Source organism: Aulonocara sp. 'chitande type north' Nkhata Bay, linkage group LG10 (genome assembly GCF_057382095.1).
Source record: "Aulonocara sp. 'chitande type north' Nkhata Bay isolate Kocher_YH1m ecotype deep benthic linkage group LG10, A_spYH_male_GT1.1, whole genome shotgun sequence".
Classification (NCBI taxonomy): Eukaryota; Metazoa; Chordata; class Actinopteri; order Cichliformes; family Cichlidae; genus Aulonocara; species Aulonocara sp. 'chitande type north' Nkhata Bay.
This window is the reverse complement of record NC_141353.1, coordinates 34,436,177-34,453,463: the sequence shown is the minus strand read 5'-3', so window position 1 is coordinate 34,453,463 and position 17,287 is coordinate 34,436,177. Positions and strand designations below refer to the sequence as shown.

Genomic DNA, 17,287 nt, shown 5'->3' with positions numbered 1-17,287 from the left:
CCTCTATAACAGCAGATGTTTTGGCATTTTTATGTAGCATTAAGTCACAATAACATTCACTTCATGGTGCTTTATATTGCTTTATATTGTAAGGTAAAGAACCGACATTAATACAGAGAAAACTGTATCATATATATAATCAGAACACACATCGTGATCAAGCACTTGGTGACAGCGGGAAGAGTGAAGAAGAAAGATTCATGCATCACGGGAAGCCCTCAGCAGCCTAGACCTATTGTAGCATGACTAAGATGACGCAACAATAACCTGATGCTGCTCTAACTATAAGGCTTATCAAAAAGTAAAGTTTTAAACTGGGATGTACACTCCATCTCCCCAGCAGTAGAAATCCAAGCACATTACCAGGAGAAAGCCTCTTTTTTCTAAAAAGAACATGGCAACGCAGCTTAAGTTTACAATGTTGTATCAGGACAAACCACAAGACTTCTGGTACAATTTCTTTTGGGCAGACAAGACCAAATGCACAGCACCACATTTGATCATGATGATTGGAGACGATAATTTGGGCCTTTTTTGGAGCCTTGCAGTCACTGAATTGACCATGAACTTCTCTGTATACAAAAGTATTCTAGAGTTAAATGTGAAGCCATCTGTCCGACAGCTAAAGCTCGGTCAAAATTATGTCATGCAACAGGACACTGTTGAATGCCAGCAAATCTAAAGCAGATTGGCTGAGAATTAAGAGACATGATGCAATGGCCCAGTCAAACCTCAACCCATAACCCTTGAAATGTTGAGGTGGGACATTACGAGAGCTATGCATAAAAGAATTCCTGTAAACCTAAAGGAACTGAAGCAACGCTGCAGAATGGACCAAAATCCTTCTGCAATGATTTGAGAGACTGATAAAGGTCACATCACTTCCCGTTATTGCTTCTAGAAGTGGTTCAACCCATATGGAAAAGATATATATAAATCTTATAAAGTTTGTATCTGTCTTGTGTGAAACTTGTATGAAAAGCATACAAAAGTGAAAACAGATATAAGATCCCTTGAAAAATTATATAATGAAACTTGTATGTTTTGGATACTTCCTAAAAGAATATATGAAAGTAATGAGAAAGTGGCCACTTTAATGAGTAAATCATATAAGTTTTTACTATTTCTTTTCCATATGGGAAGCTACTAAATCACAAGGCATACTTAGTTTTTCCCAACTACATAGTCTTACTTTCTTTTTTTCACAACTTCAGCAACAAGGTGTGTCTGTATTATGAGGAATGCCGCCTGAGAAAAACGCCAGTTATTTTTCATAATGTAACATTACCATGAATAGCATCACAATTTAAACATTTGCATGACATTTTGAAAGCTTTGCTTCTGGTCTTGCTTTTTTTTTTTTTTTTGCATTATTTGAGAACGTGTATGAGAGAGGACTAAAATTACAGTTCAGGCTACTTAAGCAGAATATTATTTTCGTTTAGACTACTGTTGAAAAATTCCTGGCAAATGAACCCCACAAATGGTGAAGTAAAAACAAACAAACAAAAAACCCCAAAATGATGATGAGCCTGGCCATGCTCTCAACCTGACCACTTAGGACTTGAACAAGATGGTTCTTCCAAGAAAACCAGTGCTCATTAAAAGTGATGATCCTTGACATCACGACGGCTGAACCAGTTTGAAATAAAGGAATTTAAATTTAAAAAGGGAACTTCAAGCCAATTTTTTGGCTTGAATTATAGCATTAGACAATTAATTATATGCAGTCAGTATTTTAGTGATGTACCTGGATGAAGCATAACTAATTTTAACATGTTTTTTTTTTCAGGTTGAAACTAATAAATAAATTACTTTCCTGATTAGATTTCTTCAAAATTATTTTATTGATTTTATTGATTTCTCCATGTTGCTCCAAACCTCAGCTGTAAACAGCCAATTAAAGTTTGGAGATTAGAACAATATGGTAGCAGTGCCTCTCTGTAATCACCACAGTGAGGTCTTCAACCTGTACACATTGATCCTCTATTGATCTGTGTATGAGAAACTCTGGTTCAACCCAGCCTTCCATCCTCACTCTCCACATTCACTCAATATTCTGACTGGAGGGCAGAAAATAGATGGTCGAAATCTGTGCTACAAAGACAGAGACAGAGGGAGAGGAAGATAAGACAGTAGGAGGCAGGGCTTAACAGCCACAAGGAGCAATTACAGTAATTATGATAAAAATAAATAAATGAATAAATAAAAACTCTCAATTTATTATGCAATATGTGTGTATGTGTGTCTTTGAGATTGTTGAAGGCCAGTCTTATATACTTCAATCATTTATGAAGACCCCCCCTTTAGTCTCTTTATTCTCTCTGCTAGAATGACATGTCAAATATGCTTAGTTTGCCTTTATAGCACCATTCTTGCTCCCCTTGTTGTGACAGAATAAGGCTACAAGGAAATGTTTCTCCTCCATCTTAGAACATCAAAAGGTCTTTGAATTGCTTCTGTCACCACAAAAGATGAATGTGGTGTTGTCGTGTTTGTCAGTAAAATGTAAAACCATGTGTCAATTCTGTCCGCCTAGGAGAGGCTTTGTAATAAAGCTGTTTACTCTTCCTCTTGAATAGCCCAATCAAAGTTTTATCAATGTGCCCGGTGGTGGTAAAAAGTACTCTGCGTCAGCAAAATGTTACAGAACCTTACAACTTCTTTCCAAGTTTATGAGCAAAGCAGAGCGTCTCCTTCGGCTAGAGCTGGGCGATAGAACGATAACGATATGTATCGCGATATAACTTTTTCTCGATAGAAAAATTCAACTATCGCGATAGACCTCGCCGCTCTTGTCCTCTTAAAAAAAAAAAAGAACAGCCAATCCAAATTACGTAGCGCAGAGCTGAACCAATCACAGCCGCAGCGTCACGTCACGTGACTTGTTACGTACAGCACAAGTGCCAAGCCGCACATGTGTATTTGTTTGGGAAGCAGCCAGCCACCGTACCACCCGGGTAATGGAGGAAATGAGTGTGCCGACTAGAAAAATCAACCGAGCGTGACCGAAGGTTACCGAAGAGAAAACAGATGATGGTTCCAATGCCGTAGAGATTGTCGAACGGAAGAGCCATAGAAGTTCCGTAGTGTGAAGGTATTTCGGCTATTTCAAGTCTGACAAAAAACAGAGTAGCGTGCACTGTAAATTGTGCCGAAAGCAAGTCTGGAAATACAATAAACTGGTGCATGCGCTACGTCCACACGTACCCCGGTATTTTTGAAAACGCAGATTTTTCTATGCGTTTGCACCTTTCGTCCACACGTAAACGGCGTTTTTGGTCACTGAAAACGAAGATTTTTGAAAACTCCGTTTTTGCATTTACGTGTGGACGAGAAAAACGGAGAAAACGCAGCATTTTTTGACATCACACTGTGCGCCACGTTATTGTTTCAGTGAAATGAATTTCTACAATACTGTTACTGTTAATTCTACTCTCTGCAGTGTTTAAATGCTTACACACAGTTACTGTCCGTCCACACATACGACTCGGTTCTGCTTCTATGCCCCAGCTTTGTTTACTTTTTCCCACCGAGGCTTCTAGACTTCTGATTGGCCAACATTTCTGCACGGTTAGGAATCTAGCGCCACCTGCTGCTTTGGCATGTTCATAGCAGCGTTTTCCTTCATTTCTGCCTTTATGTGTGGACGGGATTATTTTTTAAAACGAAAACTGAAAATCTCCGTTTTCAAAAATACCCGTGTATGTGTGGACGTAGCCTCAGTCTCTGACTGGAAGCGCTAATTCGTCATTTGGCTTTTGTCAGACTAAAGTAACTGTTAAAACTGTTTGAAAAGCTCAGCTATACAACAAGGAGAGATTGAGAATTTCCTTTTAGTTCTCAGTTTATTTGATATTGACAAAAGTTAGTCAGTTTTGTCTGTTCTTCTGTAAAACAAACTAAGATTTATTTTTAGAATTAATATTTTGTTTCTAAGTGGAATTGACAATTTAGTAGTCTGTTTTGTTTGTTCTATTTTGAAACTTAAACGCTTTAGCGGCTGCCTTTTGTGTAGTTTGCAATATTTGCCTTTATTTATCTGAAAAAGTCTCATGTTCCTTAAGTACATCTACCCTGTTGAACTTATTATGGGAAATAAATATTTAAATAAAAACAAGCTGCTGATTATTTCACATTTTACTTGTGAGCAACGGCACATTTAAATCTTACAAATATAGTTATATGGCTTATATCGTGATAGATATCGTTATCGCCTGAAATGAAAAAAACATATCGTGATATGAAAAAATCTTATATCGCCCAGCTCTACCTTCGGCACAGCAATTTTTCAGATTTATTCAGATACTATTTCTTTTTTAAAAACCCAAATGTATGTTTCCTGTTGTGGAATCCTTAGGAAATCAATAACTTCAAATTTGACTTTGCAGGGTGAATGTTTACCAACTGGCAGGCTGATTTGAGCCTGAAATATATGCTATATTTCATAGGCAAGAAAGTGACGGGTTCTTATAATCAACACATTGAAAAGTGTCGGTCGATTGAAGAATATGCAAGCTTTATAATTGAATCAGATGTGAGGAAAGAGGATGAAACAGAGTTCTGTAAGAGTTCACGCTGAGGATCATGGTATAAATTCATGTACGATTAAAGAAACAGGCTTATCTAGAATTTCAAGGCACAAACAGTGCGTGTGCTGTGTATCTATGTACTCAACATTTTTTGTGCAAATGACCTCTAAGGGAATCACAAAGGCCTAGAGACCAGTGGATGATCACCTATCACCCTCTGGTCCCTATAGTTAAATATTCTCCCGACAATATAAAACACAGATGCAGCTTCCAGGTTGGAAAAATGAAGCCATCACAGAAGTAGCTTCAACATGCACTGTAACTGAAAGTGACCAGATGGCAAGAGCTGTGGTTGCACAAAGGCTCCCAATAGAAGAAGACTTGAGCTCTGTAAACACTTTCCTGCTAAGTTTATGGGCTCGGTCATTCACTTTTGGTCATATATTTAAAAAAAATAAGTCCATTTTGTAAATCGTTGTTATACCATCTTCCAGAAACGAAGAATTATCTATATGACACCACATGCTCATGCTCAACCACAAGCTTGTTAATCACAAGTTGTTAGTCAATGAGCATGCGGTTTAATGCTGTAGCAGTGCACATAAACTGAAGTAAAGCTGGTAAACTTTTTTATGTTTGTGAAAAAGGCAGTGTCTTCCATGCATACCAATAGTGACTTTCAACCTGCTAGCAATCAAAGCAGTTTCAAGGTGCATCACTGTATAGTTCTTTATAACCAGTTTCACACTAATGATTGCCATCTATCAGCCTCTCACAGAATACATATTCTTCCTAGCGACTCATGACTACCTAGAGTCACTGACCAGTCTTTTGACCTGTGTGAAGGAGGCTTTAGCAATTGATTTCACAGCAAATATGAGCTACCTCCAGCAGCCACTCACAACTAGTTGGGGAATACACTTTTTTTTCTCAATTCCGGTGGTTGCCAGATGGTTGCTGACAAGCCTTTAGGCTTCTCTGACTGAAGCCCTAAATATATAACGGAGTCTTCCATTGGTTTTGATTTCAAACTTAGATTCTGTCATGCTCTTGGAGTGCTGTAATAGAAGCACTCACATAGGGATATCTCATTGATTTGCTGCCACGGTGTCAACAACATCCTTTCATCTTTAAGTGTGAAAAGTGTGCCGGCAGCTATTTTGCCTCATTAAGGCAAACTGTCACCCCAAATGCAAGCTAATTAAAGTGCCAAAGCTGACAGCACTGTTTCTTGTTGACATATGTGTATAAAAGAAGATAATATGAACTTGCAAACCTTAACAAACCCTACATATTACTGAAATAGTACCAGGCTGATGTGTCAAATACTGAAAGTTAGATATATTTTTTAAAATGTTAGAAGTGCCAGTATCAGAATGGCAAAATGACTGCTTAGTTTGGGATGATTTAGATCAGGGGTGTCAAACTCAAATACACAGTGGGCCAAAATTCGAAAACTGGAACAAAGTCGCGGGCTAACGCTAATATTTATTGAAAAAAAAAATCTTCCTCTAGATATAAGAATGAATCTTTTCTTATGGACTCAAACAAGTTTTGCTGAAAAACTGAATATGGAACAAGCAAAGCTTAATACTAAACAATATATATATTAACTGTATAATACCAGTAGGCCAGCTCTAATAGTAATTTGGTATGGCTTCGCGGGCCAGAGTTTGACACCTATGATTTAGATGGTTAATGATAACTGATTTTACCCATGATTGACTAATAGAGAGCTTGTTTTCATTTGGTGGTGTTTTTACTTTTTTTTCTTGTTAAAAGCTAGACTACATCCTCTCAGTCTCACGCCAAGCTTTCATTGAATGCAGAGTGTAATTATGGAATCTGTTTTTGATACTACCTTATTAATTGTGTTCATGGTCTTAAAAATACCCCAATATGTTAAGTACTAAAAGTTTTTTACATTAACATAGAAGATGGATACACTCCATGTGTTTAAATACTCCCTCTGTACAGTAATATTCATACTATATATTATATTTATGTTAACCTATTAGACTGACTTGCTAGTGAATAAATTTATAAAGGACTTTATTATGGTCATAGTTTCTCCAGCCTCACTGCACGCAGACGCACGCACACACACATATACACACACATGCATAATGAACTGATTAAAAATAGCAAAACTCAAAAAAGAAAGTGTGGAAGAATTATACAAGAGGAGAGCCTCTCACCTCATTAGGCATAATTTTGCAAGATTATAGGCTGGCAGAGTTGATGATTCTATAATGAAACTGTCAAAAAGACATACTACTCTCGTATACTGCATGTTGCTTCTATAGATCACTGGACTGTAATATTTTGCTTAATATAACTATATTACTTTTTTTCTCCTTTTTTCTTTTAATTTTCAGTTGCAAAAGATAGTAACAGCATCAGTAAGAGGACACTGGACCTAGACAGGGACCTCTTCACACACTCATCAACGCAGGACACAGAAAGTGAAGTCCATTCCATCACTACCGTCTCACCAATGAACATCCCCAACCACCAGCCAGTCTTCAAGGGCCTGCTGCTTCATGAGCATTTACTTACAAGGGACTTCCGGGGGGACCAGCATTTTTTTCGGAAGGATGGCTATGTGGCTGCATATCCCACCATGCCAGGCTCTGTGTCTGCTCCAAATGCAGCAGACCTTGTCACTCAACTTGTGCCCCATGAGGATGCTCCAGCTTTTTCAGATGTTGCCTCTACTGCTACTGTGGCTACCACATCACCGCTGACTACATTTTCCCCCACAACACCAGCACTGCCCATGTCTATGCCTCAAAAGAAATCAAAGGAGAGGACCAGGGGGACAGACAAGGTCGATCCAACAACACACTCACTTACCACCCAGGTGACACCAAATAACAGAGGTTCAGGTGGTGAAAACAGCGGAGTACCTCCCTCATCTTCACTAGGAAGTCAGCCTCAGAGTTTGGGTGCTTCTCCGGAAGAGGCCACCTCGGGGAAGATGGAAAAGGGGGAAGCTAGTGAAATGGCACTAAAAAACAAAACCAGCCCTGGTCATCAGCTCCACAAGCTCACTCCGGCTTCTTCAGAGAAAGACACCACAACAATGTCCACGACTGTTACCACAACTACCACCATCACCACCATGCAAACATCAGGTAGGCAGAGTAATATTCTTTTTCTTTTTCTCTGACTTTCAAGGATGTACTGTACTGAGCTGGACATTTACCCTTAAATATAACACATGTATCCCAGAGGAAAAGAAAATTAAGCATCAAATCCTCAGCATTACTCCTGTTCATTTTGCATTCTGCACACAGCTATTCATCTTTCCGTCAGGGATAACGGAGTTGCTCATATGTCAAAAACAATCTGATTTTTCCTGATGTGTCCTGCCCGCCCTTCCCACTGGCCACAGAGGGCTGAAGGCCCAGATGAGTAGTGTCAGAGAGGATCTCTGCAGAGATAGTTAGAGGGTTACAGGGCCAGGGAGACACAGGTGGGCTGTCAGAAAGATCAGTGATCCGGGAAAATGGGAATCACTTGTCATTTTACTTTCTTCCACAGAGCCGTGTAGTCTGAATTTCACTGACCCTGAGGGTAACATTGAAATCCTGCAGCAACTTGACTCGGGAGTGGAGTGTAACTACTTGATTACTGTCTACCTGGGATATGGCATCGAAGTTCAGGTCAGTGCTAAAAGCTCACAATAATTATAATGTTAGTAATTTGATGAACGTTTGATGAAGTGGCTGTTTGGTAAGTTTCAAAACTCCATTAAGTAGCCACCTGAGAACAGGCTAAAACCAGCTCTAGCCAAAGCACTGCAAGAACTTTGGGATAAAATTTGAGGTCTGAAAAGGTGGAATCTAATGATATTGTCAGGTTGTGTGGAGCGTAAAGGTTAGGGCCCAACTGCAGGAAGCTGAAGGTTGAAAAACCACAAAAAGTGATGGAAAAAAGACAAGACAAGACAAGACAGTGCGTGAGGAATAGACAAGGGAAAAATAACAAATGCTATGACAAATGCTAACTCTGCAGTCTGCTAAAGGGAAGACAGGACTATTTATAACAGAGGGCTGATTGGGGAATGACAGATAGGAGAGTGGTGAAGGCAATCAGGACAATCAGGTAGAGACAGATAGGAAGTAAAACTAAGAAAATAAACTTTCAAAGTAAAGCAGGAAATAGCCAAAGGAGACTAATATAATGAATGCTAACACTTAACAAGATGCCAACCTAAGAGAAAGATACTGAATGTGGACATAAGGAGACTCACACTACACATGAAGAAAGAGACAAAGGAAATAAACTACAATGAAGAATAATTCAATTTCATTTCAATTCTATTTGTACGCCAAATCACAACAACAGTCACCTCAAAATGCTTTATATTGTAAGGTAGACCCTACAATGATGCATGCAGAGAAAAAACCAACAATCATATGACCCCCTATCAGCAAGTACTTTGGCGACAGTGAGAAGGAAAAACTCCCTTTCAACAGGAAGAAACCTCTGGCAGAATAAGGCTTAGGGAGGGATAAGAGAAGGAAGACAAAAAATGTAATAATAATTAAGATGTGAACCAAAACACTGGATTACCAAAGCTGAACTTCATTACAAGGTCAAAAATAAAGTAATATCAGAAACTGTAGACTGAAAATCACAAGAACCAAGGTTCAGAATGGGATACCAATAGAATCATGTAAAAAGGAAATCCCAGTTTTTAACATATACACACAGAGATCAAAATGTCATAAATCTTAAAAAAACAAACAAACAAACCAAAACACACTAAACTTTTTTAAATAGTGAAAACAGCTGTCAGTGTATGGAGACAGTGAACCAAAATACTAACTCTGCAGTCTGACAAAACAATTAGCCTAAAAAGGCTATAAAGCTCATGGGAGCTGGGAGGAAATGCATAATTGTTTGTGGGTTTGTCAGAGCGACCCAAAAAACATGTTCCATTGTTAATCTAAAAATACTGATTATAGCCATTTCAACCTGAACTGTGCTTTCTGATGCTTTATAAAATGCTTATTAAACCAGTAAAGAGCAGTGACATATTTTGGTTTAGTTTAAGCAGTAACAGTAATTTCTGGTCTTGTGTGGGTTGATAGAGATAGAAATGCAATGAATTACTGGGTTGAGTGGGTGGATGGGGACACAAGTGATGGGGTCTGTCTCAGGTTGAATGTTTGCCTGGTAAGTCTTTTCACAAAAGGTTATAAAAATTAACTGTCAGTGTATGCGCTCCCTGGCATTTGCAATTCTTCAAACGCCTCATTTACCATTGGAGACTTTATAAAATGTGTGAGCTTTGTCTTGCTGCCTCTGGGGGGCGAAGATAAGTCTTGACAGAGTATATGTTTGAGAGTGTGCCTTTTTTTTCTGAAAGCTTCCTCTGGGTAACTTAAGTAAATCTTGAAGCACTTATAAGCACATGCACACTCACCCGCACATGTGCATGCATACCCACGTAGGCATTTGATGTATCAGCTTTTTGCTTTCACAGCTTCTCCAGTGCTTTTGGCAGAAGATTTCTTGAACTGAAGGGCTATAAAGCGAAAATATATAGACATTTTATATTCACACATCAGTTGGGCTTGATAAAGAAATAAGATGAAGCCATGCATTTCAAACCACCATGCAAGCAGACGGGGGCCACTTTTCCCCTCCCTCCTGCAGACAAGCTGATAGTGATCTGATGGCAAACTTACAGACAATTGCTTGGCACGACTGAAGAGATTGAGGAAACAAGGCCCCTGTTCCTTGGGAATGCATGAAGTGACTGAAGGTGGAGAGATAGAGATTGAAATCAAGCATGTGTCATGCCATGCCTTTTCATCAGCACTGTGTGAAGCTCTTCTTCAGGGAGCCTATCCAAGATTTGGAAGGTTATAAAAGGAAAAAAAGATTATCACAGAGTAGCAATGTGGCGTAGCAATGTCCTCATACAACCATATGCAAGGAGAACAACCTTAAACCATAAAATATAACCTTAAATTGGAACTATTTTGTTTTTTCACTTGTGAGTAATTTGTGCAAGCAAGCAGAAAAACTTGAATGTATTTATTCCTACTTAATAGTAATTTAAAATTAAATATGAATATTTAACATTAATATTAATTTGTTACATTCTTTTGCACTACTCCATAACATGTGACCAGTAACCAGATTACACTTTTCACTATTAAATTCAGCTAATACATTACACAAAGGTTCTTCAATTATCTGCATGTTGGAAGGATAGAGGAGAAAAACATCAAACAAACATGCTTTTTGTCTACCTGTGCTCTTACACTACAGTCATCTAATTTCAGCTCATCTGTGGAAGAGGAAAATAGTGGCGTGGTCATTACATTTATCTTTATTAACCAAAAAGACGAGAGACAAGTGTATTATACTGCTAACTAACTAAATAACTGCTAAATAGACCCTGTGCACGAGAAAATGCTAACTTCCTGGTTTGAGACCGGATGTGGGGTTGTATATTTCCGGTAGCTTTACTTTGCGGTCAATCGCTACTGCGGATCAGGTAGCGAAACTCGAAAACGGAAAGATCGCGTTAAGTTACAAAGAGGAGAAGGTGGGAACACTCACCACTGTTGTGTCATAAAAAATCTAATGATTAGTTTTGACGTTTAAAGAGTTTAGATCGATCAGTTGTTTACATCACTCAACACAAGCAGAACTACATTACAGAATCAGAAGACACATCGTCCACATTCAGAAGCACATCTCTGTATAGTGACAGTTATTATGATTTAAACAGGAAAATGTTCAGCATTCAAACTATAGGTGAAGAATAGTCAAACCAGATGTTTCCCCCGTTATGTCGATATCAGCTAGTCAAGTACACACCTACACAGCATGTTAACAAACCGTGAAAAAAAAAGCCACACAAAAAATGAATGATTGCTGGTAAGGGTTTCTATACATTAGTATTTACGAAGGGTATGTTGTGACTTACCTTCAAAATTACAGTGGTCCCTCGCTATAACACGGTTCACCTTTCAACCCCGATGTTTCGCAGATTTTTAGTGCAAGTTTGCATGTTTTATTTTATGTCACATTGTGTCCTGCGTCCTGATCGCTGCAGACGATCTCCTCCGTGACGTCTCTCCTGTACAGTACAGAATCGCTGCATCGATCGCTAGCAGTGTGACTCTTATTTTTAGAACATAACACCTGTGATAAACGAGGGGCAGCTGTTTACAGATACTGAGAAATATAACATTTGAATCCCTTTTCTCTTTTACTGTGAGGCGGGGGGGGGGGTAACATCGCAAGTCGATGAACAGCATTTACAGATATATTGGGTAAATGCCCAAGACATCTATAGAAATGTAAATCGCTGCTTGATTCATTCATTTGCTTAACTTGTTTTGGACCGTAAACAGGGCGCGAATAGGACACCGGAAACAATGCTCCCCACAAGAGTTTCCGCACCGGAAGTAGCATATGCTAACGTGCACATAGTCTATAGCATGCTAACACAAAGCTAGCCTAGAAGTCAGAGCGGCACTAAAGCTCAGCGCATCCCAACCCCAGTCTAACAGCCTGACGCTGAACTTTATCAGGTAACAAAGGCAGTGATGAACACAGTAGTGTTCCTCAATGTTTGGTCTCCTTTGCTTCTGTCCCAACTGTTGAGAGGGCCCAGTTGTTTTTAGGGTATTAGGAAGTGAGCACAAAGGATGGGAATTCACTCTTGTTGTTTCTTTTTTTAAATCTGTGGGTAAATAGATGGTAAATACCTTTTTCCCCCTCTTTTTTTTCTGTCTTTTTTCTCTTTTCCACATGTATAATTGTTAATGTACGTAATGACTTTAAATGTATATGATTCCCTTTGTTTTTGTGGTTTGTTCTGTTTTGTTTTTGTGTTTGTGCTGATAATGAATAAAAACTGTTGAATCATGTGGGAAAAAAAGGCAGTGATGAGCAATCAAGTTACAGCCTCCCTTTCTACCTGTTCATGTTTCTAAAATAGGATCATCATGATGATACTTTAAAGTCTCTTTGAGCTTTGCTTTATGGTGTCAGCTTTGTGTTCGCGTACAACTACTAAAAAAAGATCCACATTAGGATAGTGATTTGTGTTGGTGTGTGGAACTGTACCATAAGGTTTGTGTTGTTAACTGGTAATTGTGAGACATTGCATTTCAGGTCATTTTACAGAGTAACAAGAAAGTAATGTAACAAGTAAGTCACAAATTACTTTTCTCTGGTGAGTATTAAACCTGCTGAAGGTATAAATAACACGTTACAGTCCGGCTTCCCAAAACAGTTCCCAATCCTAGTTGGAACACAAATACAGCCTTTCTTTAAGTGGTTAAGCCAAAGCTGAAGTGCTGAACCCTAAGCTGAATGCAAAGCAGAGTTGAAGCCCAAAAAGTACTGGTAGAAATGGAGGCTAAAATGGTACAAGCCTGACTTGAAGATCAGGCTCTGGCTACTGGGCTGGTATCAGTATACATTGAGCTTTAACATCACTCTGGCTGCTTTTCTAGCTTTGTGTTAGCATGCTGTCTGTGGAGATACAAAAAGCTGATGTTGTGTTGGTAGTATACTTCAGTTGTTTCTTTCCTGATTGCAGTTTGCACTTTAGCACTCGGCTCTCGTCCTTTTGTGCAATAAAGGTAAAAGATCTAAAATTCCTCAGAAATTTTCTGTGGACTACTGTGGACCATTAGACCATTTCCTACCTCACTTATTATTGTATGATATTTACGTAACAATATTAAAATGCATTGAGATGACTGTTGTTGTGATTTGGGGTTATATAAATAAAACTGAAGTGAAACTGCTCAAGATAAAGTTACTTCATCTAATCACTCTCCTCTTCAAATCCTACATTCTTATTTTTGACACAAGATTAACCATTTATAATAATAAACTGGAAAAACACTTGGAAATCAAAGGGTTTCACAAAAGCCACCATTTGGCCCAACATTAAAAACAGGAGTATAATCAAATAAAATGCCTATTAAGATTTTCAAGCACTTTCACGTTCTGTAACAGCAGGTGTCTTCTTTGTAGGCAGCCCTTTGTGTGGAGGTTTTTGGGAGATTTTTCACTAAGATATCATTGTAAATCAACAGTTGCTTGTTTAAGTGGAAAGGTATAAAGTTGGTCTCTACTAAAGTTTAAAATCCTTCCTTTTTTTTTTTTAGTAATTTTGAGATAAACAGACAAAAACATACCCATGTTGGCAGGGATGAATTAGATTAAATTACCAGTTGTAAAAAAAACAATTGATTGCTTTCACTTGTCTGATGAGCCTATTTGCAATAATTACATATTGATCTGTGAAGGGATCACACCTTCCCTTCAATTTCTCCAGTTAGGTTATGGATTTGTTGGTTTGCTAGAAACATACAAAATAACTCCAACCTGGGTTAAAAGCTCTTAGTGCCCACTTTTCAAGCTGTGTACTGATACAATTTACATTACCAACCATTAACACAGATTGAATGCACCGCACTTTGTACCAGAGGAGCTGTAGTAGAGACATTATCATGAAGGGGCCTCTATTCTGGAAGGTAGCCATCAGTACAGAAGGCAGGGGAGGAAAATTAGATGAAGGAAATAATCTGAAGGGCAAATATGGAGACTGTGATAAATATTTATATGTTGCTGTTATGTACCTATGGCTCAGAGAAAAAATATAAATCTAAACAGCATTCAGAAACTCCCGCTGAATTCTACCTGCATTGAAAAAAAAAATCCCACAGAAATTGGTGGGGAATAAATAAGCAGAATCAAACCTTTTCTGTATTTAGTCAATATTCCTTTCAGCAGTCTGGCTTCTTGTGAGAGAGGGAGGATGAAAAATGCATCACGAGAGTTTACTGCCCCCAGCCTGACTGTTCAACCCCTCTGCCACGGCTAACAGAATGCATTGCCCCATCTGGTGATTCTGAACATGTAATGATTTTTTTCGTGCAAAATAACTGCAAATATTAAGAAGCTGCTCTAACATGCCTTTTAGCACTAACCTAAACTATTAGTCACTACCCCCGCCCAAAACCCCCCCAAAACAAAACAAAAAATAAACAAAAAAGACCAAAAACCAAAAAACCAAAAAACCAAACCTAAAAGTAGTTTTGAAAAGGGCAGGCTACTTTGACATTAGGTGCAGGTTTTAATTGTTATCTCCTGGCCTTGTATTCAATAGTTAAATACAGAAAATATGTACAGGATGATAGCCTGTGCAAACTATGAGCTGGATATGAGATGTAAAATACTGATTTCCATCTGACACTCACTCCTATTTTATGAGGTTAGCTGTGATGAATTCCTTTAAAGCCACAACACTAGGGACTAGGGAGAAGTTTTTTTTATGGGTTTAATTCCAACCTCGGCTCTGAAACTGATTGTAGATTCAAATTGTGAAAATAGGAAGAATTAGAATCAAACTTAATTTAATATTGAATAAAGATAAAGACTCATGGGCTTACAGATGCCATTAGACAGTCCTATGGAGTACAAATGCTACCAAATCAACAGGAAGGAACATGTTTGTCCCTTTTCCCACTGTTTAAATACACATGGAGGTGATTTTTTTTCAGCTGTGAATTAGTGATATCTAAAGCAGATCTTATCTCTATATCAATCTCCCCTGACACTTTTGCAATAAGGTTTTAGGGGAGGACAGATGGAGGTTTTCCAGAACTGGACTGTGGCATTAAAGTGCTTAGAATCTGTTATGGTGCTTTTTTTTATTTATTTGATCAAATAAATCCAGTGGGTTAGCTAGATATCAATGCTTTCCAGGCCATCTGTCCTGCTCTGATTTCTCTGTTTCCTCTGCTTGCTGAACTACCTGCCTGGGTCTCAAGCAGAAACCATTTGAGGCGATGCACTGGTTGTCTCAGTTCTGTTTCATACCCGATTCTACATTCTGGCTCAAAGCAGTTGTAATGTGTGAGTACCATTGGTTAATGCATTACTAGAATTATAAACCAATTGCAAATCTCTCCAACTGTGTTGAAGTCTGATTATATTAGTGTTCCCTCTGTCAGTGCGCCCCAGGGTGGCTGTGGCTACATTGTAGCTTGCCATCACCAGTGTGTGAATGTGTGTGTGAATGGGTGGATGACAGGTTGTGTAAAGCGCTTTGGGGTCCTTAGGGACTAGAAAAGCGCTATACAAATACAGGCCATTTACCATTTACCATTTCCCATTTACTGACAAGCTTATACTACTATAATTCACGGTAATGTTCAGGAGTTACTATGCAGTCAGTACTCTATATTTTTTTTAGTCTTTCACCATCAACTTTTATTTACTTTACCCAGTTATTTTTCCACCTTGCTCTCATCTATTTTTTTTCCAATTCCTTCTCTCTTCTGGTTTGTCTAATCCACTTCATAGTATTTGAGCAAAGGGGAGTAAATTAATAGAATATGGCAACCAATTAGCATGACTCCAGTTGATTTGATGTTCCATTCATTTTCTTCCGCTAATCATGACTGATCATGGGGGCAGCAGCCTAACCAGAAGAGGCCCAGACCTCCCTCTCCCTGGCCAACTCCTCCAGCTTGTCCAGGGGAACACCCAAGTATTCTCAGGCCAGCCAAGAGATATAATCTCTCCAATGTGTCCTGGGTCTATCTCCTCCGGGTCAGAAATACCTGGAACACCTCACACAGGAGGCGCCCAGGATGCATCCTTGTAAGATGCCCAAACCACCTCAGCTGGCTCCTTTTTTGATGTGGAGGAACAGCGGCTCTCCTCTGAGCTCCTAAATGATGGCCAAACTCCTATACCTATCTGTAAGGGACACCAGCCACCCTTCGGAGAAAGCTTATTTCTGCCGCTTGTATCCACGATCTCGTTCTTTTGGTCACTACCCAGAGCTCATGACAATAGGTGAGGGTAGGGACTTAGATCAACCGGTAAATTGAAAGCTTTGCTTTTACGCTTTTTAGCTCTCTCTTCACCACAACGTACTGGTACAGCGTTTGCATCAATGCAACTGAATCTGTCCATTCACCTCTGGCTCCTTTCTCCCTAACTCATGTACAAGAACCTGAGATACTTAAAAAAAAAAAAAACAAACACATCTTACAGTAAAAGAAAAGAAAACTTGCCCTTTGCTTGTTTCCTTAATTAAACCTTATGAATATCAAAGGCTTTCAGTCTTAGTGGAGAAATTTAAAACTTCCAAGTTTTTATTTTTAATCCTGAGAGGAGTAAATATTGCTTCAGACACTTCCAAAGTAAAACAACAACAGCACCCCCCCCCCCCCCCCCCAAAAAAAACCCCAAAAAAAAAAACAAAACAAAAAACAACAAGACAAAAAATAACAAACCTAATTAGCTCATGGCTGTATATGCTAATGAATGACACTGAAGGTAGGGTCGCCAAGGATGACCATCAATGAAATGCCCCTTTAAGGATTAAGATGTTACAGAGCATGCCAAGAGTTTATAGCTAAAACTGACTTGAGGGTTAATGATTGGTATTTGATGCTGCTTCTGTGACCATGCTCCTCTGACTCCAATCAATAGTCATGTTAATAAGCGGCACAAATACTTGACACACAGGCCCCTCTCAGTGCTGGTTGAATTGCTGTATTGATCCTTGCACTCCGATTTTAATTCTAGCATTTCTTACAAAAGAAGCAAACTGCACAAGGCATTGACCCTGGCTGAGGGTGGCTGATGAGGGAGGGAATTAAATTTGTTTTGTTGGCGTTCAGTGACCGCTGGTGCTCGTTTCAGATGGAAGTGCCACAACAAAGATGGAAAGATTTTCAACAAAA

At 38.9% G+C, this 17,287-nt stretch overlaps 1 protein-coding gene across 2 annotated transcripts in view; it reads left to right on the top strand.

Annotated features, from left to right (window-relative positions):
- The window catches only part of LOC147321277 (seizure protein 6 homolog), a 96,211-nt gene that overhangs the window by 45,826 nt on the left and 33,098 nt on the right, over positions 1 to 17,287 (top strand). For both annotated transcript variants that reach the window (XM_086309638.1, XM_086309637.1), the window contains exons 2-3: positions 6,911 to 7,669; positions 8,079 to 8,200. In XM_086309638.1, coding sequence (XP_086165764.1) covers positions 6,911 to 7,669; positions 8,079 to 8,200 — 881 coding nt within the window. The remainder of the gene's footprint in view (positions 1 to 6,910; positions 7,670 to 8,078; positions 8,201 to 17,287) is intronic.